The sequence below is a fragment of the Triplophysa dalaica genome, chromosome 2 (assembly GCF_015846415.1).
Source record: "Triplophysa dalaica isolate WHDGS20190420 chromosome 2, ASM1584641v1, whole genome shotgun sequence".
Taxonomy (NCBI): Eukaryota; Metazoa; Chordata; class Actinopteri; order Cypriniformes; family Nemacheilidae; genus Triplophysa; species Triplophysa dalaica.
In genome coordinates, this window is record NC_079543.1 from 20,227,283 (window position 1) to 20,249,951 (window position 22,669).

Sequence of the window (22,669 nt, forward strand, 5' to 3'; positions counted from 1 at the left end):
TTCAGTGAAGAAAAACTAAATTCTAATTTATAAACAACCGAATACCACTGGTAGGAGCTGCTCTAGTAAATTTCGTTTTAAAATATGCTGTGAGTCTCCTTACTGAATATAAATGGCCACATGAGAAATGCAATGTGAAATGTAATGAAGGAAACTCTGGAAAGCAAGAGATGAACGGAATGTTGAATAGCCCATAGCCACATTTAAAATGGGTCACATTACCCTTCCTAACCTAGATATATTTTAAACTATTAAATCCACAGACAAATTAAGCTTGACCAATATCAAACGTTTTATGATTATTATGAGGGTTCTACCATCTTTATGACGTAATTTTAGATCACATTAAAAATCAAGACTGACAGAGCAGGTCAGCGTATAAAATAATGTCTTACTGCCACTAGTCTAAATATCCTGTAAAAACAAACACATTTACTCCCAAACACAGCCTTGCTTTTGCACAGTCTGAAGGTCCGTGAGTTGAAAAACTAGGTAGGTATTGACAGTGCCTGTCAATGCTTACACGCTTTTGATGTCAATTTCCTTAACTCTCACTAAACACAATAACCGTGACCATCAATGTGGAACTTTTCACTAACAACTCACCAAAGCCCAGAAGAATAATATATTATTCACATATAAATTATGTTAAATCCAATAACAAAATGACATAACACAACTGATCCTGATGACCTCAGACAAAATCTTTACTATAACCGCAATAGCCTTTGGCAAAACATTCCAGGGGGCTTTTAATCCCAAAGCAGCGACCTTGTCCCATGCCAAAGCACAAGGAAATCTGAAACCTGAGCTATTTTCTCCACACTAGACTAAAAAAACTTGTGCTGTTGCACAACAAACAGGCAAGAAGTCAAGTTTAGCAGATCAAGAACAACAGAATGCCACTTAAGGTTTTAATGGTGATTTCCACCATTATCTATACATACAAATGGTTCTTCACCATTTGATTCTTTATTGAACGGATCTAAAAGACCCTTGAAGTTAAGATATTTGTTTGGGAGTACAAAGTGCTAAACATAGGTGCTAAAGAGTCCAAAATGTTTTGCAATCTGATGACTAAAAACCACATTCCGGAAAGCAATGTGGAAACATATAGTTTACAGCCACATTGGGCTTGTTGTGTACAACAGAGATGGACCACCTACTATGCGAAAACAACTGTTTAAACTTTGTCGGTCCCAGGAATCTTTAAACAAAAATAACAGTTCACTGTGAATATTTGGAAAATCAAACACATTTACATGCAAAGAACACGTTGTTTTAGAAATACAGTACAAATACAAAAAGTTTTTCTTCCAATTGCAGTGCACGCTGTCATTACAGCAAAAAGGAAACATTTCCGACATCTTCATTCATTTTTAACTTTTTACTCAAACTGTAAAGCTGACAATGATAATTGTAATGAAGCATTTTATGTCAAATAAGATCAAATGCAAGCCGCTGTTATAGTGTTCTCACACTTCTAGTCCCTATAAATATCCATCCATTCAATGGAGAAATTATGCTTTTATTTCTATATTGAATTGTTGCTTATAGTTGTTCATCTGTGTGCCATGAAGCGATCACACCCCACATGACTTGTCGATATACAAGTGAAATTTACAAATGAAATATACAAATGAAATTTCCTTGGGGATGATCCCTTGTCATTTACAAACACATTCAAATGCTTATAAAACAAGTATTATTGCAATATACCGACATTCCTTTAAAAATGGTTAAATATGGATTTGAAAATCAGCAACAGTTTCCAGAGCAGCTGTCAATATTATGTACACTTTTAACCCATAAACTACCGCTAAAATAGCAGTCACAGCCAGTAAACGCATTTTCGTGGATGACTTTATGATGGCATACGGAATTACTGGCTATTGTAGTTCTGCATACGGTTGAATGGACAGAAGACTTTGAAGTGGTATTCAGAAAACACGTCTGCGGTGGGTGCCGTCTGTGCCTGCCGCAGAAAAGTGACTATAGTCTCGCCACTGCAACGCGCACCTACACCACAGCAACGCGCCCGAAGGCCTGTATGCGCGTACCCGCTTCTGTAGGTGCGCGTAGCTCCTCAGACAGTCACGCTATACCTTTAAACACGACAGCTTTATATTAAACAAACGTGGATGTTTGCGTCAGGATACCATCGATTACCGCTTTGACTTTCCATCGGCCTGGCCTTGAACAGGGGGCCGTAGCCATAGACATGGGAGGGGACTCGCGTAAACGAAATAACCATGGTGAACTAAACGTAGTCCTCCACCCAAATATATATCTGAATATATCCGAAAGTAGAAATGCCATTCCTCGCATAAGCAAAGCATTAACACCAAAGCACTAAAAGTGACCGGTTAAGTCAAGCTAATTTCCGAAGAAGGGCTGCGACCACACGCACAAGCCCCGATCACCATTCCGTCACAATGAAACCGAAAAGAATATAACTGTATGAAAACCGCGGTAAACCGCCGCAATGTGCCGAACGATATCGTATTTATGTTACTGTTGCAGCGTTCGAATGTGACTAAATAGTGACACGGTATACATGCGATACAGAAGCACTTCTGCTATCGCAACGAAGGGCGAATCATGCCCACAACTTTATATTTCCCATTTTATAAAGTATTCACCAGCAGGTGTGACAAACGGCAATTATTTAACACTCTGCAGATGTTCTAATATACTCTTTACATATTTGGCATAGCACATCACTCACCTTAAATGTCAGCACCCTCTCCCGATCTCCTCCTTCTTTTCTGTTCTACCTCTCCTTCGCTCCCCTATTCTCCTCTTCTCCTCCCTTCCAGATGTAGAGCGTGCTCGTCCAATCCGCGTCTCTCCGGAAGGGAGCGGACCAATCAGCGAGCCGACCACAGGAAACGCAGTCCCGTTTCCCGAGCCAAGGAGAGGGAAGAGAGGGTGACGGAAAGCCACGAAACGCTAACACACTTTAGGGTGAAACTTCTGCACATTCCCCGCTGACAGCAGGTGTAAATAATTATTTAAAGTATCATTTAGTTAATGTTTGCAAACTTTAATATCGTTTTTTTTAGATTTCCCTAATGCATGCAAAGAGTATTCATGTTTAAAGTATCGATTAAAACGATATTAACATACGGTATTTGGTAACTCGTTTGCTTTAATAATATATATAATAATAATAAATATAATATATTAAAATATATATATGGTATAATGGTAACTTTGCATATATATATACATATATGCAAAGTAAATGTTGTCCAAATCAATAAATTAAGGCAGCTGCACCTAGAGGAACGTCAGCACATTTTTTTTCAACTTTGTTTATGATTTTGCATGAGATATAGATTAAGTAACTAGCAGCTGTCTAGTGTCTAGACTGTTATATTATACCGTTACATCATCCACCAAAGAAAAGAGGAAACAAGGCTTGTATTCAAGATACCCAGTAACCATCTGTGCTCTTACAGGTCTTGTGTGTATGGGGGAGGGAGAGACTTTGATGTGAACCCTGACCCCATAAACTGCAGCAGGCAGTTCATCTGACAGGTCAGGGTAAATTGAATTCCTGAGGTGCGTTCTAACTGGTGTGTATTTGTTTTGCACTCATATAAAAACTGTGCAAGTGCACTCCTTAAATGTGGACCGAAAAACTGAATTTAGATTTCTGTATCATGCTAAAACCTAGTGTTAAGTAGGGTGATGTAAAGATTTATCTTAATTGTAATTGTGCTTAAAATTAAGTTGTAATTTTAAGTTCAGGAGGAGCATGATCCTTGTGTCAACTGCCTTACCTTTCAACAGTGATCATTGTTCAAGGATTCTTCCTTAAACTATTCTCTTTCCCAGTTAACCTTGTTTATCCAGATTAGATATGATGAACCGATCTGACATGAGAGAGTTCAATAAAATGCATGCATGTACAAGCTGCAGAAACAATTCCCTCCATGAGTCTGATAGGACCAGTTCAGACATGCTGTCTCAAGTGACAGAGAGGTCAAACTCCATTTCTCAAAGTAGCACCCAAGCAAACCATTGAAACAGGGTTGTATTTCATGCTTTAGAAAGCCAGAAATCAGATCTGTCCCATTCTATAATGTAGTGTACATTACTAGGTTGTCTGTTGTAATCAGGATTGATAATAAAATGCTAAATGCACATATGCCTAATAACTTAACCCACATCTCCAAATGTCCAATTGCTTTCCATGCTGTTGTTTGTGCATTTGCAAAATTGTCATTGTCTGTTTTTGTGGGTCGTCACATGATCTTATCTCTAAAATCTGCCCTGGAGCAAAACTAGCTGAAAACTTTCCTAAACAATAAACACACATAGAGCTTTTAGACAAATTTTGTACCCTTCAATTTTTAGTCTCATGCTCAAATTTGCCTACATTTTTTTTTACACACAATGTTTCTATAAAAAGACAGTAACAGATACAGGTTAAACATACTTTTAAATTCTCAAAACCAGCTTTATCAAAGATTACTTAAAAAGAAATTAGTGTTTATTTACTGTATATCATTGAGACATCTTACAGTGTTATTCTGCAAACTATTTTGATGTAGAACGAAATTTCAGCTTTCTTTGCTGCCCTCTGCTGTACGTTTGTGTGCAAAGAGGATTGGGAGAGAATAGACGCCCCCTGGAGGTGATGTTGGGTAGACGACGAAACGACTTTTGTCCAACCGCAAATATTGCCTTTAAAAGTATTAAAATAAAATTAATTTTATGCACTTATGAAGTCAAATGGTCAATCTTCATTTCCATGCTCTAAACGGTTCCAGTGGTCAGACAATATTACATTTATTTTCAGAATATTAAATAAGGTCAATATGGCCTATTTCGCCCAAAGCCAATGAGCTTTTTTCAATTGTGAGTATGTGAGTTCAGTGAACGCTTGACCGATGAGTTTCGACGAAAGGAACTCCTATCAGGGACGGCTCATCTGAAACCTGTCCCTTAATGAGATTGTTGTCGTCGGGTTTTTGGTCTTGGCTTAGATTGGGTTGTGTGCTGTCCGGGTGAGGCACTGTCATCGTTTTCGTGTTTTCAATAGAAATCGGGCTGCGCACTCTGGCAGGTGTCGCACTCCCATCCCATGTAGATGCGCGCTCTTGTTTGCGATTTTTAGCGCGTCTGTTCTGGAACCACACCTGGCCGATAGATAAGAAAATAAAGATTAGCCTACATCCTGTGTTTAATCTTTACCCTTAACAAACCAAAACCCACAGGATCATTCTGACGTGCGTTATCATCATCTTAATGTATTATTTATATGTTTGTTTCATGAAATGAGTACGAATGACTCCTTATTTTCTAAAGGTTTGGTTTGTTGTCCTCATGCTCATGTGGTAACTCAATTCTCCAATCTTAAAGTGATACTTCACCCAAAAATGAAAATTCTGTCATCATTTACTCTCACTCGAGTTGTTCCTAAGGTGTATACATTTCTTTGTTCTGATGAACACAGAGAAAGATATTTGGAATAATGCGTATAACCAGATCTTACTTTATCATTTTTTTGCTCTGTTGAACAGAAAAGACGATATTTTGAAGAATGTTGGACAGCATACAGTTGTGGGGCACCTTTGACTACCATTATATTTTTACTATGTTAGTCAATGGGTGTTGAGATCTGTTTGGTTATAAGCATTATACCAAATAGGTCTATGTTTCGCTGTGTTCATCAGAACAAAGAAATGTATACACATTTGTAACAATTTGAAGGTGAGTAAATGATGACAGAATTTTCATTTTTGGGTAAAGTATCCCCTTCAGTGTTTTTTTATTATTTCAATTTCATATAAACGTTCACGCATGTATAATGGACATAAGTAGTGTGCAACCTTGCGCTATTAAAACAGGGCTCACAAAAGCCCTTGTAAATAAAACAAAAAGAAAGATAACAAAAGAAAAGCACATATACCTGGACACGAGCTTCAGTGAGATGAATCTCCTGCGCGAGCTCCTCTCGCGTGTAGATATCTGGATAATGCGTCTGTGCGAAAACGCGCTCAAGCTCTTTCAGCTGCGAGCTGTTGAAGATGGTACGGACGCGTCTCTGTTTGCGCTTCTCCTGGATCCCTCGATCATACGCCAAGAGATTATGAACTGAAAGTTTTTTTTTTAAAGTATTTTAAACAATAATTAGAACAGGCAAATATGAAACAACCTTTGTTTTTGCATTAGTGAAATTTGTGAAAGCTTTAGGTCATACTTCATTGCTCAAACGAATATTAAATGTATTGTACAAAGTAAAAAGGTTAAGAAGGTGTAAACGAACCTGTTATATAGTGAGAGGATTGATGAGAGCAGGATCCTGGCGCCATGAAATGGCAGCTGGTTGAAGCACCTAAATTGCACCTGTTATATTGAAAATTTGCGGGCTGACCACATGAACTTAACTCAGTGGAGCGGTTAGTGGTTCGACCAATGTCTATCCCAGGCTCATATGCAGAAGTTAGATATGTATAGTCCATCTTATTAGTAAGTAGCTATCAGGCTAGACACTCGTCCCTCACGGCACACTCATCTGAACTGGTCTTATGTGTCTGAGGGGTTTTTATTAGGCCTAAAGTTCAGTTCAGACATCATTAAATCGGTCAGTGACACGTGGCGGTGGGTCTTATTGTTATGCTTTTGACACATGTCTCTATTATGCTTCCACCTGCATCAGATCAGACTGAAGCCAAATTATTTTTTCTATCCTATTAATCCTATATAATAGAATTAGGTATACTACTTCATTATTATTTTTTCTTTATTAATAGATAAATATATATAATAAATAAATAAACGAGCTATGGCGACAATAGAATACCCTCAGTTGTGTCATGCACATTTTAGCATTATAGGTTTAAGATTTTTATTATTTCTGATTATGTCTACATTTACTTAAAGAGTTTGGTTCCAAAATGAGATGACTCATGTTTTTTTTATTGCGCATTCCAATTAATATCAATCAAACTGCAGTTGGTTTGTTTTGATTTAAGCCATAATAATAAGAAATAGAGCTAACTAACACAATAAAAACATGATAAAATAATCAAAAACATGATTTGATCTCATTTTGGAACCAAACTCTTTATTTGTTTCTACGTGATTTGACCTCGTGTGACATTTGACACGAGCTCGGTTAATCAGTTATTGTGTTCTGTAAGTGTATATGTAAGTGGAAGGAGAGCCAGGAGATGATAGAGTGGCTTTTGATGCAAATATCCACAAGGTCTTTGTGCCCAGTAAACGGACGTCACGTGGAGCTGCTCTAAGGATTCGTGAGCTTGCACCCCATCCATCATAACGTTATGAGCACGGTACACAAGAGCACCAGTCGAACAATACAAAACTATTAAGATTAGTCACAACATCGGCTGGTACCGGAGTTTTAAAAAGAGACATCTGCGTAGACGCGACTTTGCCACGGGCACATTTGGGGTTAACAATAGCTCAAATATTATATAATAAATCACATTCTATTACTTTGTTACAGATCGCATCGTTTTACGAACCATAAAATTACACAAATGCGTTGTTGTCAAACAGAAAGGATTCATAAATCAGTCTAATTTTTAATAAATACTTCACTTAACTCCATAAATCACCTTTTCACTTTAAGAGAAACGGTAAAATTGTGCCCTGTGCCTATAATCATATAAAGCAGGAGAAGATAAATTGACGTATTGACTGAGGTCTAACATGACGATTATATGCAAGTAGCCAAGCAAGTAAAAACAAAGGCCTAAATTTATACTAAATAATACGCTATTACAGCCACCGCGTTTTTAATTTACAGTAAAAATAATAACTTTATTTTTAATAACAAATATATGTTGGTAATTATAACACTTAACAATAAAGCGGATTAAATAAAGCGGATTTAATTGTTCAAATTTCGAGTCATTTAAAAAAAATTTACAAACCTAAATTAACATGAATGCATAATGAAGAAACATGAATTACGTTACTTATTAAGAAGCATTAAAGTAAAGGCTGTAAAAAGTTATTGCTCAGTGTTAGTTCATGTGTAATGCATTAACTAATGTTAACGAATGTAATGTCTTTGTAAAGTGTTACCATAATAATTTACCAATTTACCGGAAAAAACTGCTTTGTATTTTAAAACGTCTTTTGGTAAACCTTATAAAAGCCAAGCGATGACTTAATCATTTCACATAATCATAAACACTTAATGTTTTTTCGAGAATCTCTTAACACTAAAATAATGCGATTAAAAATATGCTTGAACACAACAATGTACACATATCGTGACAAATTAGAAACAAAGGCCCGAACTATTTCATAAAATGGAAAAGACTCCTGTTAATTCACTTTTTTAGAAAAACAATATATCAAAAATTACATGAGTAATTAGAATTAGGATATTAATCATTTTTACATTCCTACAATGGGAAATGTTTAATGTCCATTTACAGTTATCCTTTACTGACCATTGTGAATAAGGTTTCTGTCAGCAAAATGTTATATACTGCCATAAAAACGTAGAAAACTGCACTGTGCTTAATTATTAGGGAGACAAAACAGACAGGTCATCAAGGGTACAATAATGCCCCAAAAAAGGTACACAAGTTTATGTTTTGTATACCGCTAAAGCAAAGGTACAATAAAGAACCTTTAGGGTACCGACCTAGCGATGGAAGGTGACCGTGTATTCAACACGAAACAGAAAATCAGCTCAGATCGATAAAACGTTATTCACACAAAGAAATTGGATTTAAACACGATTCTAAAATAAAGCAAATACAAACATGCAGTAGCTAGGTTGGTTCCCTAAAGGTTTCTTTTTGCATCTTTACCAGTTTACAAAACATACACTTTGTGAAACAAAAGTATTATCAAGATCAGCTTGAAACACATTTAACACACACAGACATGCTCAGTTTCAGAATACGTTTACTACACTATTGCAGATGTCAGGTAAAAAGGCCATTACTTAATCACAAGAACTTCTGGGCATCCAAACGAAAATAAAACAAGGAAAAACACTCACATTGCATTCCTGACTGCCTTTAATAAATCAGCGGAAGAATCGGTCTTCCACATAGTCTCATTCAAGCAGGAATCAGCTGCATAAAACAGTCAAGTATGAGCCCAATCCTGCATTTGATAAAGTCAAAGACAAGTAAACATTAAGTGAGTGGACACTTTCACACATTCACAACCATCTGTCATCGTACAAGCATTGACATTAAAGGAGAAAGCATTCCAAAGGTCTCCCAAGACTTGAGTTCATTTAATCTAATCGTAACATTCAAGTTAATATACATTTCTTTTTTGGTTTTGTGTACATCCTCTTTTTTTCTGTTGATTGGCAAGAAGTTAAAAAACTGTTTTTGGCAGCCTTGATGTTCAGTCACGTGTCCGTCTCAGTCTTTTGGCTGCGTTTAATCTCCTAAACAGTCCTTTTACAGTCCACACAGCCTCCAAAAGGGGCTGCTAAGGGCATCTGGAAACAGACTTTTTCTCCCAAAAAACAATATTGTGTAAGATCATTCCAAACTGAACAAATGGAAAAAGCTGATCAGTCTTTTTTGTTTCGTTGTTTGATTCCTTTAGCTTATCAGTTTAAAATGGTATGTCTGTTAATTCTTTTCGTACCAACATTCAAATTTCAATACTGCTGAAGAGTTACAAAGACATAAATAAAAAAAGAAAATAATACAGGATGCTGTATAAAAGTCAAAATAAAGTTTGTATACTTTTTTTGTCTTTCGTTTTTTTTGGGAAATTATCACTACCAGAGGCAGATGCAGAGGTTTTGAGACACCTAGTATACCCTGAGATTGAAAATGAATCCCTAATTTGTACACAAGACCAGCTGTTCCGGTCCTTGCCTGAAAGTACACATTACACTACAGGAAGCTTGAAGGCACAAAACCGAGGCTTTTAGACCCCAGGGGTCCACAGACTGCACAGCTGAAGACCCCAAGTCACATATATACATATACACATTTTTTAAGTAACAATTACTAAAACACAAGCAATTTGCGTCGGTATGGAACACTTTGGTGTTTGTAACTTGGGTAAACGTGAGTATAGAATCGATGTCCGCGCAGTTCAAAATATTTGGGGGCAAGCCCATTGTAGAAAGACATTTACAAACAAAATAATAGGAAACAGACCAGTTCATACTTTAGAGGGAGCAAGGCAGTGATTCAAGGTTACGGGGCAGCATTCATAAAGAATCTCAAACGGTTACCATCAAATTCAAAACCAGATTGATACGTTCTATTGACACCACTGTTTAGAGCACTGGGATTGTTGTCTGTTGTTGTCAGAGATTCTTTCTGAAAAGAAGCCTTGCATTAAGGCCAATTGATGGATGTTTATGGACTACGGTTAGAGAACAAATGCAACTAGGATAGTTTTTTTCCTCATTTCATTTTGTTTTAACCCAACATAAACTTAAATTCTTATATATATATATATATATATATATATATATATAGATACACATAATTAGAAAGTTAAAAGTATTTATATTAAAACAAGGCTTTTCAAAGGCTGTTATGAACAATATATAAATGTATGTTACAAGATATACATGGGTTTAAGTCACGACGATTATTAGGGATACATCCAAGCATTCAACACCATACCTTTGGCTTAAAGGTTAGTTTAACAATGAAGTACATACATGACAAATAATGGGAAAGAAAACTGTTGAAACCTGTTTAAACACACATAATATGCTATGCTAATGTGACGAAAAATTCAAGTTTACGTTTTAACACCATAAAAAGTCTGAATTTAACCCCATGTTGAGCGAACACTTTGAGAAGGTAAAAAAATGAGATAATATGATAAATTTGTTTTTTTTTCAAGTTTGTCATTCCACATGTGCAAGTCAGTACTTATAAAAAAAATGCTACAACTCGTACACCAAGCCAGTCTCTAATTTCTGGATTAGAGGCAATGAAGGGCTTGAAAAGTGGCAGGACAAAAGAAACCGCTCCTCCTTTTTTTATCTCCTCATCTTCCTCACCAGAAAACAATGAGAGAGGAAGTCATGGAGTCTACCTGTGGCCAGGAGAGTAAAAAAGACGACGTCCTTCCATGTCTCTCTGCCCTCATGTCCCGAGATCTGTTCCTCTTATTCACTCGCTGTCGGTTTCCAGCTCTGTGTCTGACCACTCCACGGGCTGCAGGAGACCACTTTGTTGGGCATATTCGATCACTGCTTTGAAGCAAAAGTAGTACTGGTCCCATGTCTGGATGCTGAAAGCACGCTGCGTCCGCATCCGACGCACCGTCTGTTTAATGTCCAATGTCCTCATGTCTTCCAGACGAGAAAGACAAATGTCTAAAGTACAGAACGTGCCTGAAGGTGGACAAAGGGAAGTTAGACAGGATGCAATGCACATATGAGGTATGACACGAGGAGGTATAAGCCCACCTGTTCGACCGATGCCTGCACTGCAGTGTACCACCACTGGGGGACCCCCTAGGGGTCCTGTCCAATCAGGATACAGCGTTTGTAACATAAACTCTTGTCTCTGCTTCACATGTGCACGGAAATCCAACATGGCTGACGCTGACTTCGGAACACCAAAATCAGGCCAGCTCACATAGAGATAATGAGACACTTCTCTATATTCTCCTGTCTGGAAGAGAAAAGCTTGCCATGTAAACTAGGCTTTAATAAGAATCTTCTAACATATCTGACTGATCTCCATGGCAAACAAGACAGGAAAGAAATCATGGGAAGAGAAACAGACAGGAGGTTAACATATGGGTCAATGACAAATAAGAAAATGTCAGGTGGTGCGACCATATATTAATTTAAAATAATATACATTTAATGTATTTTAGCACTTAGTATTTTTCCCCTCATATATAAGAAATTTAACATAAAATCATTCCAAAATATTTTATTAAGAATTTTATTGAGAAAATTAACATTTATTTCTCAGTTTTGTTCTCTGTTTGTATGTTCGGACGGTCGCACCACCTGACATTTTTGGTCTTTCAAACACCAAAACTCAAAAAATCTATTGAATTTCAATAAAATGAAAAGGGTTTCTTATAAAGGACATATTGTAGATCCATTTGATATATGACATGTATTTATTCAAATTCTTTTTAGGAAAATAATGAATTTGGACACAAAACACATCATTGACCCATATACTGACAAAAAAACAAATAGACTGACCTGAGTGTTGAAGAGCTCCAGGTGTGATAGCCTAAAATCTTGAAACATCTCAATATGGACATTTCTCACCAAAAAGTACTCGTATTCCTCTGTGCGGCCAGTTTCTAAAGGCCAGTACTGTCCGCATTTCACACGGCCTCGCTCTACAACTCTGAGATAAACATAGGGTCAAGAGTCAATACACTGTTTTCCCCTTGATATAATACTAACGAAAACAATGATAAAAAACATCTGTAAATTCATTTACAGGCCTCTAAATAAAGACAGACAGAGTGGTATCCATTGATAATAATAATTAACTGTTTCCAGCATAACATTTATAAAAAAGATGACGAAAAATTACCACTGAATGTTGTTAACAATTATTCCAAGTCATCTTAAAAAAACTATTTAAAATATTGTATCTTAAACATCATAATAAAGTTGCATTGCTAAGGAGGAACCAAAGCAATGACACACATTATAGCAAAAAACGAACCTTGTAGTCATAACGATGATTAAAACCATTTGCTCCCACACCATTCGCCAAAAGTCTCCAAACGTTTTTGGCAAAGGTCCTGAAACCATCCAAAACCCGAACTTGTAAAACATCACAAATATGTACCATGCATTTTTACTTCTCACATAACTTTTAGACATTATGTCTCACCCTGAGTAGCGATGTAAGCATTACTTCTCTTGTAGCCATCCATGAAACTTGCATTTATGTAGTCAGACGTCTGAAAGCAAAAAAACAATGAAATAAAGGTATAGAAGGTAAATTATCAATTTAACACAATCACTCACTCACAACAGACATTTATCATAAAAGAGCTCATAAGGAGAAAATGCCATTACACCAACCTCATCATCCTCATCATTAAGCGGACAGAGTCGAACCCGTGAATGGTCTAGGCAAAGGACATCACTGTAGCGATTCTTTATCTGGTTGGAGGGTTTCCTGTCAGAATAAATACGAATCATTTATACACGCAAACATTTCTTTAACACATTTTGTTCTACCAGCCCTTTCCCAAATTGTATTTCTCAGCTTACAACTCTGTACTTTTCTTTCTTTGCATCTATTCTCCTGTGTCTTACTTGGAATAGTCAAATGTCCCAGCAGGAGGCTCCTTGCGGATCTCCTCATACTCCTGGTAAATGCCTTTCTTCTTTTTGCGTTTGACATGCTGCACAAGATCCTGCATGCTCATTCCTCCTGGCTCAGCTACATGCACTGACAACACCGCCGTTTCTGCTGTCCCCGGTAACCAGCTCATATCTGATGCAGGGTTGTGATGGAGGGGCGGTGGCCTTGACTTTTGCGGGAGGGGTGGAACACCATCCTCTTCTAGAAACTCTACATCCTGTTGGCTGTCCTCAGCAGCCTTTCCATCCAGCCTACTGTCGATAAGTGATGTAACTGCTTCTTGCGTACCCATAGTTGCTACTCCTACTGCTCCTATGGCGCCGGCTGGGTGTTTTTGATGCAGGGGCGTGTCTGGGGGTGTTTCTGACTGTGGGGGTGGCTGACGGCCACGCCCATTGACAACATTGGCATTTGACCCTGTGACGCCCCCTGAACTTGGCAGAATAGAGCCATTCCAATGTTTGTGCCCCGTTGTCCTGCGATTCTGCAAGTTGGCATTGCCATCATCCATAATGGGCAAGTTGGAGTTCAGTCCATCCCCCAGGAGGGTGGCCCCTGTGTGGGCTGTAGGGTTGGCAGTTAAAGGCTCAGCGTTCTGGCTGTGTTCCATGGAGTAGGAGTGAAGCAAGCTGCCCAAGCAATCAGCATTGACGTTGGAAGAGTTATTGGGGTTGTTGGCACCGGAGTTGATGCAGGACTGGATCCAGGCAATGTGACTATACTGTGACGTGCCACCCAAGTGTTCTGGAAGGGAGCTCATCGGGATGTGATTGACCAGTTCGTGAGCTTTTACAGTGCACACCTGGAACATGCAAACACAAAAAAGGTGGATGTCATTGGTCTGAAGTGTAGCTTCATATGATTATTTGTACGAGTACAGCTTTGGCCTAGACATACCCTCTCTCTTAGTTTTTCTCTTACAAACAGACGCAGTACCGCAAAGGGTGCTCTGAACCACAGCGGAGACGAAACTATGAAGACACATTTCAACCGAGCAGGGAAAGCCCCCTATATGACAAGAAAAGACATACAGTCACATAATATACACAAGGTAGGTAATTATATTCATAGGATGGCCCATTAAGCAAATAGTCTCATGAACATTTCAGATAAAGTGAAACAGTGGGCAGAAATCATCCAGATATATGTGGTACCATAATGTCAACCAAAAAGCCAAGTACATTTGTTTACATAAAAACGTACACTCATTGAACCAAAGACAAATCCTAACAAGTTATGACAGCACAACACTTACTTTAAGCAGATTTAAAATCTTGACACAAAGTTCATAGTCAAAGTTGCCATATGTCGAGTTTGTCATATCATAGATGAAAATGAGCCCGTCTCTCTGTGTCTGAACACTGGGGATAGGAAAGTAATTTTAGTTTTTTACTTATTTCACAACATGAAATAAATTTTATCCAAGTTATTTTTTGGGACTCCTAATCTGTGTACCTTTCGATGGCCTTGTCCAGCTGATATATAATGGCCTGAAGAACAGCCTTATGGGTAGTGAGGTCCGGCTGATGGAGACGTGCAGTAAAAAGTGCCAAAGCAGCACCTTTCGCATCACGACCGGGCTACACCGACAAAAGACAAATGAATGCACAAACATTACTCAATAAACTAAACAATAAGGTGTCATGAATTAAGACAGCAATTTTAACCCAAGGTTCTGTTATAAAGAGGTCATCGTATTCAAGCGAACATCCTGTGAGTGTCAGAAATGAAAAGTGAACGCCAGGTCCTGTAATGCACCCATGTCATAGATAGGTTGAACACCTCCTCCACGGAAGAAATTCAACAACTACATCTCTAGCAATGCCCACTAGTTCGCGCATGACACTACTGAAGTTACACAGGTTGCGCGGAACCAGATAGAGCGAGCGAGCAAGCAATAAACATGCCATTAAAGATTGTAAAATATTGTGCAGTGCCTGGTTGTGGAAGAAACGTTCACTGCATAACCTTCCTTTGGTTTCCGACATTAGTAATGTGTGGTTGAAGTTTATTTTTAAAGATGTTCCAGCTCAGGCGGGTAAAACATTGAGCATTTGTTCTCTTCATTTCATCGCGGATTAATTTGTGAACAAGGCTCAGGTCGACGCTGGATTTCCGGAGAGACTAAAATTAAAAAGCAGTGCTTTGCCGGTCTCAAAACCTGGGCAGAAAACAGCCTATTACTTATTGATTTTGATGTCTTTGAATGGAAAGTAGACCTCATACAACAGTACAATATACAACAGTATAAAACTATAAAAAAGGAAAGTTCATGACACCTTTAAATTAACAGCAACACTCAAAGCTAGAACACACAAACAGGACACCCATTCCAAGCAAAACAAAGAAAAGTCCATTTAACAGAGTTTTCAATTTCAATTATTTTTAACATCTGATATTGCAAAATCTCTACTTCGAACATAATGAAGAGATCAGGACAACATAAACACTGGAGCAAACTTTCTATATATCATGAACATGACTACAAAGTGGCCGAAACAAACTGTAACCTCCAAACAGAGGTCATGGAAATGTTTTGCATGTGATGTGTGATCAAAGATTAAACATTCTTCACTCCTGCTTTAGCAATGAGGGTAGCCTCTGTTATGTGATTTATTTACATGAACTATGTATAAGAGCTATTCCAACATACCCTGTTTTTAGTTTGTATAGTACGATTACAAAATTTATTTTGACCAAGGAGACAAACAAATCCACATTTTAACAAAGTTTGTCGAATAATGGGGTCAAGGTTACTTCGAGACTCCCCTTCTTCTGTAACTAAGTCAAAAACTTCCAAAAGCATTTTTGATAATACATAAAAAGTGTTCTGTTTAACACTAATTCAAAAGTATAAATATGAAGAAGCAACAAGCCTTTGGTAAAAGCATCAAAACCTAATGAACAATGCTAACACGCATACAAAACATACTCACCAGAACTGTGAATTTCCCGCACAGTAACTCGCTCCTTAAAGGCTCCTCGTTTGGGTTAATATTGTAGATGCCCTCCTTTATTCTGGTGTTCTGCGAATATAGACACACCAGAAGCAATAGACGTAAAGCAACGCTGGATTTTATCATCATAGAGAATAAGCACTACGTTACTTTACCTTGTAAGCCTGAAAGAGGTCTATGGCTCTGGAGACGTCAAACTTGCGTGCCATAAGGAACTTAACTGCCGTTATCTGACTGACAAGATCTGCATTCTGAGACTGTTCCAGACACCTCAGCTTGGCCAGGAACTCCTCCACCACCTGAAACACATTCACAGATCCAGTATATAGCGAATGTTTTTATGCAATGCATTTTTTACAATGATTGCATATGGATGCTGCCAGATCATGATTTCGTGCATTGGACTGATACAGTCCCTGTCTGTCTATTTATCAATCTATGTATTTATCCAACTTCACATTGTTTTAATAATTTCCTTTGGATTTTACATATAAATAATGAAATAACTGTTTCTGTCAACATTTTGCTTGCCTTAAAGGGATACTTCACCCAAAAATGAAAATTCTGTAATCACTTAATCAGCTTTGAGATGTTCCAAATCTGTATACATCTCTTTGCTCTTTGTATGAACTCAGAGAAATATATTTTGAAGAATGCTTATAACCAAACATATCTTGCCCCCATTGAGTCCCATAGTAGGGAAAATGTATCTTTTTTTTTAGGTCTGTTGAACACAAAAGAAGACATTTTGAAGAATGTAGGACAGCAAACAGTTCTGGGGCACTTTTGACTACCATTTTCTTTTTTAACTACCATGGTAGTCAATGGGGGGTGAAATCTGTCTGGTTATAAGCATTGTTCCAAATGTCTTGGTGTTCATCAGAAATTTGGAACAACTCGAAGGTGAGTAAACAATGACAGAAATTTTCGGGTGAATTATCCCTTTAACGTGTGAGTTGGACCCAAAAATGACAATTCTGTCGTCATTTATAAACCCTCAGATTGTTCAAAACCTGTATAAGTTTATTTGTTCTGCAAAACAAAAAGGAAGATATCTGGAAGAATGTCAGTAACGGAGCAGATCTCGCACCCCATTTACTGCCATAGTAGGGAAAATACATACTATGGGAGAGGGGACGAGATCTGATTAGTTATTGACATTCCTCCAAATATTTTCCTTTGGGTTTAGCAGAACAAGATATTTATAATGGTTTGGAACAATCTGAGGGTGAGTAATGGATGACAGAATTTTCGTTTTTGGGTGAACTATCCCTTTAAGGTCAGCACTAACCCGACTGACCGAAAGCCTAAGATAGGAGGGATGAGCTGACAGCTTTAAAGAGAAACAGGTCGTGCTGACAGCACCTATGCTACACACGTATTAAAGATACCTCAACAAGTGAGAACAAATGGCACTTCCAGGAGCATATTTGAGTGTTCGCAAAGTGACAGACAGAAGTGAGAACACGCTCACATTTTCCAACACTAGAGCGCATCAGACAACCGGCTCAACGTGTTAATGCACTACATTGACATTGGAATGTTTATATGCTTAACGATGTCAGATGAGTGATTTAGATGGGGTGTCTGGTTGCTTTAGATCAATTTAAGGTTACGATTATTTTGGTAAACGCAGCCCTGAAACTAAAGATACCTTCTGGCAGAAAGCTTGAGTGAAGTCCAAAACAATTTTCAAATCATAACAAATATACAATACACTTGCGTTCTCTGAAAAATTACAGCCATACATGATAATAAACGTTTAATAATCAAGAAACGTATTAGTCTTCTCAACGTCGCTCACGAGCTAACAAGGCTAGCATCTACCTATGCTACCTCCAAAACAGCCACAGGGCCGCGAGTCTCATTAACAACACTTTTCATAAGGCATACATGTTATGTACTGTCTGAAACTTTATCATAATCAATTGCATAAAAGTGCTGCTGGCAGCTCTGCGTAAAATCCCAAGAGTTCGACGAAAGGTTCAGTGAAAACATTTAGGTATCTTACCACCTCCTCTTGGGTTGTCAGGGCTTCCGCCATCTTGAAGCCTGAGAAGCAACGTCTACGGGCGCGCCCTCTCTGATGTCGTGAACGCGCTGCCGGTGCACCTCAAGTGGCGCGCATCGTGCACGAGGGTCAGAAAAGCGGAACCTGAAGCCACGCGCATGTTAAAACAGTAAAAAAGTTACTACAGACATGAGAAATCCACTGCTGATAGGTCACCTCCGTACGTTTGACAATATGGTTTCTAATAAAATATAAAAAAAGAGACTAATCTGAACAGTTTGTTATGTTATGCATAGTCGCATAACGTTACATGGCTAGCAGCTATGCATTTTTAAAGTACGTTACTTTAGTCTATCAAAAATGTCTACACAAACTATTTTAGCATGTATTATGAACATTTTTCTTGACAGACTACAACACATGAAACTATGTAATACATGTTGAAATGAAACAATGTTCCGTGTGTACACTCTATATTAACCAATAAATTTCAAATCCATCATCCACGTGGCCGGTTAGCTCAGTTGGTTAGAGCGTGGTGCTAATAACGCCAAGGTCGCGGGTTCGATCCCCGTACTGGCCATGAAACTTTATGTACACAACAATTGTATGATTTTCTAAAACGTCTTAATAACCATTCGTTTGTATACATGCCTACTAACTTTAATTGCTACTTTACATCACCTCCACACGAATTAACATTAAAACTCTTTAATAATTCACTTTTCAATAATTCAACACCACAATGTTTTATTTTTCAAATTTATTTTATTATACCAAAAGAAACAAATAATGAATGTGGTATTAAAGTCATGAATAAACAACATTTCATGGATATATTCTGTCTTTCCTCGTCAGTGCTGATGTTCGTGTTTGTTGCACACTCTTCTGTCCTTTACAAAGGATTAATTTGGTTATATCACACTGTAAAATGTAGTCACACTGTATGGACATGTATGAGATAAGGGAAAAGATTTGTTAAATTCACTTACAGGGGTTTCTAATTAAGAATGACAACTTCTTCCTCTTCACTGTCTGAGATTACCGTCACATCATCTGCACGGGTACACACACACTTAAGATCATATATTTTTTTACACATTTCTCCACAGAAAAAGCAACAACAACACAAAGCCAGAAAGCACAAACATATCCTGTATCCTGAACAAATCTGTACAAATCCTGTGAAAAAAATCTGCAAAATTGGGAACCTGTTTTTCTGTCCTCTGTCATCTGAGGCTCATCCTCTTCTTCCTCCTCGAGTCCCCATGAGTTTACAAGGCCTTCACCTACCCGTGCAGTTCCCGTGGCACAAAGAACAGGAGATGACACTCTGATTATTGGGTCAAGGATTAACATAAAATTAAATAATTTACACACAGTCACACAATTAGCAAGTTTAAAACTGGCAATGACCCCAGTGTCTCTTAAGATAAAGATACGGTTCTGTGACGGGTTCTGTTCCATTTAGAATCTCATTGGCTGTTTCATCAACGTCTGTCATCTCGACTGGAGCTTCATCTCTTTTAAGGGTTGTGATTCGCACTTTGGGCATAGATTCAGCGAAGCCAAACTTTCCACCCTCTTTTCTGAATCAAACAAAATGAGCACATCAAAGCATATTACTTTATTGCAAGTGTGGAAATATATTTTTGGTTTGTTTATCTATTAGAATGAGCAGGTGGTGACAGTTCATATACCTGATTTTTTTGTCATTCCCTAAGGCTTTGCTGATAAGCTCTGTAATTTCAGAAACCTTGACACTTGCTATTTTGCTGCATCTTAAAACCTGCATAAAAACACAACATTCACACAACGTAATATGTCAAAGAATTAGGTGATGAAATGCTTTCAAAAGAAGGAATTTCTACAGACACACGCTGTCACCTGGTCTTTCAGAAGCATGATCCCTCCGCTGGACTGAATGGAGCAGATCTCTCTGTGTTTGTTCATAGCAATGACCAATAATCCATCCATCACCCGCTCCTCTCTTTCACATGGGTCCACGAGCAAATAAGACCTTCAAATGGAAAAAAACCAACACAGAAATATCATTAGAAACTTTGAAATGCACTGGAAACAACAGAAGAAATGGACGTAAAGGTAAGACAATGTTAAAACTGAGAAGCATAAACACCAAATGCCACATCAATGTTTTCCTCGATTCAAAAGTGTTCAAACTACAATATTAAATTACTTGATTGCCTCAATGCTTTCAGCATAAAATCAGAGGCGAGTTACATTCACCACTTTGAGACACATATGCTCCGCAGTAAATGGTGTCATATTGTAAGGGATTGTACATTAGCTGTTTCTTACCCCTGCAGGAAGAAAGCAAAGCTGACACAGATGGGCATGTGATAAATGCTCAGTGGAATAGGATCCCTCTCTTCTGGACTGTACTGCTCATAACACACACAAACCGTGAAACACATCAGCAATTCAACACTCACTAGGTTTACACAGGAAGTACAACCCTTGCCTGAATTACATTAAGTTTACAAGCGCACAATTAACCTTACACTTCTGCTCCACGTAGTAAAGAAAAACACAAAAGACATGAGGGGCGAAGTATCCCTTTAGACAATCATCGTGTAAGTTGCCATTGTTCATAATAGCTGTTAAACATATCTTTCTGGAGTTACAAGCCTCACCACAGTGATGTCTTGGCCTTGAGCAGAGACATCCGGTCTTCTAAAATGTGAGAGTGCAGCTATGGCAGCGATGCTTGCTGCATCCAATAGGTTTCCATCATGATTTAACACATGCACGTCAACCCGTATCTGCCAAACCTGCCAAACACAAGAGTTAAAGTGCGTGGAAGAACATCGCATGTGACACACAAAATACTTGCTTAAATTTTAAGACGTTGATTGGTGTGTGCATTTCACCTTTTCTCCTGATAAAACACAGAGAGATTCAGTGTCTATACATTTAGAATTCCTAAGACACCGCTCAAGCTGTCTGTTTAACGTCACCAACAGTTCTGACTGTCTGTATCACAAACACAGAGGCTGACAGTGTAAAAACACACACAAGAGGATAACTGGAAGAATAGTGTGCTGCACGATTGTGTGTGCTTGAACACAAACCTGTTTGGCTCGAAGGCAGGCGATGCCATAGGAGACAACTCCACATTAAAAAACATAATGCCTTCTGTTGGACGTGAATCTTTTGGAGGGACCAATTCACAAGACACCTGACTCAACACCCTGAAAAACACATTTGCTGTTACACTTTGACCCAAATGATGCTACATAAATAGGCTCAGTGGCTGTTTGTTTTTGTCATTCAAATGTTTAGGGTCACTTGACTGAAATGTTTCCAATGGTCTTAAAACCCAAAACAATTCAGTTTTTATTTATTTATTTCACATAATTTGACATAAGCTCCAAAAATTTGTAGAAATGTATTTGAGAATTTTCACAAGTTTACAATTACTTACAAATACGGACGAAAAACTAATTAATAATTAAGTGAAGCAAACTTTTAAACTTTGGTGTATGCATTGAATGTCAGAATTGCAATTGTTAAATAAATTAAAAATAAAGTGAAATTTTACCTTGTTTTTCCAAGCTCTACGATACAGCAACCATAGTCGGTTCCAAACGTGATTTTAATACTCCGGTAGTCATATGTTTGTCTGCCATCTAGACGCTGGAGAACAGAGATTCAGCTATTTGTTAAAAGTTCAGCAAGAAATACTACAATTTGTATGGCAATGGTCAACCCCGGTGGTGCCATGGTATCACGTCAGTGGCAATAATTTACTTACCTTTTTCTCTTGTATTGCTTTAAGGAGGAAATCCTTCTCACAGTTTGACAGCGGAGTATCCCTCATTTTGACAGCTTGAATATATTCCGTAAAAACAATCTCAATCTACCACGGCATCCCCTCACGTTTCATTCAGCACAGAACCCGCGCAATGTTATGACGTAGTATAACAAGAGCGCATGGTAATGACGTAACCTAAAGTGGGCGTGGCGAAATCTTGCTTCCAGCTAGATTTTACATCAAAGCAAGCGGTTAGAAACGTAAAGTTCTTGCATTTTGACTACTTTTAGTTTAAGTTTAGTCAAAAACCTCAGTAATATGTTTTAAGAGTCATTGTTTAAGTTAACCCGATATAAAATGTTGTAAGAACATAATAAGAGTATTTTTCTTTGTGCAATAACCTGGAGTTATCATGTTGTCTTATCAATTTCATTTCATTTTCATCGTTCTGTTATTTTTTCAGTAGGCTATTATGCGCGGCATTCCACTAGTTGGTTCCTCCATGCTATTATGGACAGCATTTTGGGATGTTAAATATATAATTTAATATGAAAGTTATGTATACATTAAGGCCATGCTAATAGAAGTTTCATTCATCAGTCAGAAATTATGCATTGTTAAAGATTTC

The 22,669-nt window shown here is 37.9% G+C and overlaps 4 protein-coding genes and 1 non-coding gene across 8 annotated transcripts in view; 1 reads left to right on the forward strand and 4 right to left on the reverse strand.

The window, feature by feature from the left end:
• Positions 1 to 2,832, reverse strand: part of apbb2b (amyloid beta (A4) precursor protein-binding, family B, member 2b) — a 44,553-nt gene extending 41,721 nt beyond the window's left edge. For all 3 annotated transcript variants that reach the window (XM_056771265.1, XM_056771256.1, XM_056771247.1), the window contains exon 1: positions 2,729 to 2,832. The gene's annotated coding sequence lies outside the window, so the exon portion shown is untranslated. The remainder of the gene's footprint in view (positions 1 to 2,728) is intronic.
• Positions 2,833 to 4,396: 1,564 nt separating this feature from the next.
• On the reverse strand, positions 4,397 to 6,726 carry phox2ba (paired like homeobox 2Ba). Its single transcript, XM_056766576.1, has 3 exons — positions 6,281 to 6,726; positions 5,924 to 6,108; positions 4,397 to 5,150 (listed from the first exon to the last, which is right to left on the reverse strand). The coding sequence occupies exons 1-3, from the start codon at positions 6,474 to 6,476 to the stop codon at positions 4,884 to 4,886; spliced, it is 648 nt and encodes a 215-aa protein (XP_056622554.1). The 5' UTR covers positions 6,477 to 6,726; the 3' UTR covers positions 4,397 to 4,883.
• A 2,164-nt stretch (positions 6,727 to 8,890) lies between these two features.
• Positions 8,891 to 18,347, reverse strand: ptpn9b (protein tyrosine phosphatase non-receptor type 9b). Of its 2 annotated transcripts, XR_008908829.1 has the most exons (14): positions 18,267 to 18,347; positions 16,411 to 16,554; positions 16,235 to 16,324; positions 14,754 to 14,878; positions 14,554 to 14,659; positions 14,196 to 14,306; positions 13,250 to 14,100; positions 13,013 to 13,109; positions 12,819 to 12,888; positions 12,648 to 12,726; positions 12,170 to 12,320; positions 11,411 to 11,618; positions 11,035 to 11,335; positions 8,891 to 9,111 (listed from the first exon to the last, which is right to left on the reverse strand). XR_008908829.1 is itself a non-coding variant. In XM_056766449.1 (13 exons), exons 1-13 carry the CDS (start codon positions 18,297 to 18,299, stop codon positions 11,112 to 11,114), a joined length of 2,289 nt encoding a protein of 762 aa, XP_056622427.1. In that variant the 5' UTR covers positions 18,300 to 18,347; the 3' UTR covers positions 8,891 to 11,111. The 2 variants fall into 2 exon arrangements, 1 of the variants encoding a protein (XP_056622427.1); XM_056766449.1 differs by having other exon boundaries at positions 8,891 to 11,335.
• Positions 18,348 to 18,775: 428 nt separating this feature from the next.
• On the forward strand, positions 18,776 to 18,849 carry trnai-aau (transfer RNA isoleucine (anticodon AAU)). Its single transcript has one exon. It is a non-coding gene; the product is annotated as a tRNA-Ile (tRNA).
• Positions 18,850 to 19,014: 165 nt separating this feature from the next.
• On the reverse strand, positions 19,015 to 22,184 carry exosc9 (exosome component 9). The gene is made up of 12 exons (XM_056766552.1): positions 22,042 to 22,184; positions 21,829 to 21,923; positions 21,359 to 21,478; positions 21,158 to 21,260; positions 20,921 to 21,058; positions 20,586 to 20,668; positions 20,154 to 20,286; positions 19,967 to 20,055; positions 19,709 to 19,855; positions 19,478 to 19,599; positions 19,259 to 19,322; positions 19,015 to 19,159 (listed from the first exon to the last, which is right to left on the reverse strand). The coding sequence occupies exons 1-11, from the start codon at positions 22,105 to 22,107 to the stop codon at positions 19,267 to 19,269; spliced, it is 1,152 nt and encodes a 383-aa protein (XP_056622530.1). The 5' UTR covers positions 22,108 to 22,184; the 3' UTR covers positions 19,015 to 19,159; positions 19,259 to 19,266.
• Positions 22,185 to 22,669: the final 485 nt, after the last annotated feature.

What these genes read in the sequence shown, in the direction of transcription:
- ptpn9b (XM_056766449.1), bottom strand. Translation starts at nt 18,299, where the DNA reads ATGGCGGAAGCCCTGACAACCCAAGAGGAGGTG. An exon ending in TGACAACCCAAGAGGAGGTG is followed by an intron (nt 16,555 to 18,266) that starts GTAAGATACCTA and finishes AATGTGTTTCAG; the next exon opens with GTGGTGGAGGAGTTCCTGGC. An exon ending in GCGGGAAATTCACAGTTCTG is followed by an intron (nt 14,879 to 16,234) that starts GTGAGTATGTTT and finishes TTGTCGGTGTAG; the next exon opens with CCCGGTCGTGATGCGAAAGG.
- exosc9 (XM_056766552.1), bottom strand. Translation starts at nt 22,107, where the DNA reads ATGAGGGATACTCCGCTGTCAAACTGTGAGAAGGATTTCCTCCTTAAA. An exon ending in GTAGAGCTTGGAAAAACAAG is followed by an intron (nt 21,479 to 21,828) that starts GTAAAATTTCAC and finishes TGTGTTTTTCAG; the next exon opens with GGTGTTGAGTCAGGTGTCTT. An exon ending in GTGTTTTATCAGGAGAAAAG is followed by an intron (nt 21,059 to 21,157) that starts GTGAAATGCACA and finishes TGTGTTTGGCAG; the next exon opens with GTTTGGCAGATACGGGTTGA.
- phox2ba (XM_056766576.1), bottom strand. Translation starts at nt 6,476, where the DNA reads ATGGACTATACATATCTAACTTCTGCATATGAGCCTGGGATAGACATT. An exon ending in ATCCTCTCACTATATAACAG is followed by an intron (nt 6,109 to 6,280) that starts GTTCGTTTACAC and finishes AAAAACTTTCAG; the next exon opens with TTCATAATCTCTTGGCGTAT. An exon ending in TCACTGAAGCTCGTGTCCAG is followed by an intron (nt 5,151 to 5,923) that starts GTATATGTGCTT and finishes TCTATCGGCCAG; the next exon opens with GTGTGGTTCCAGAACAGACG.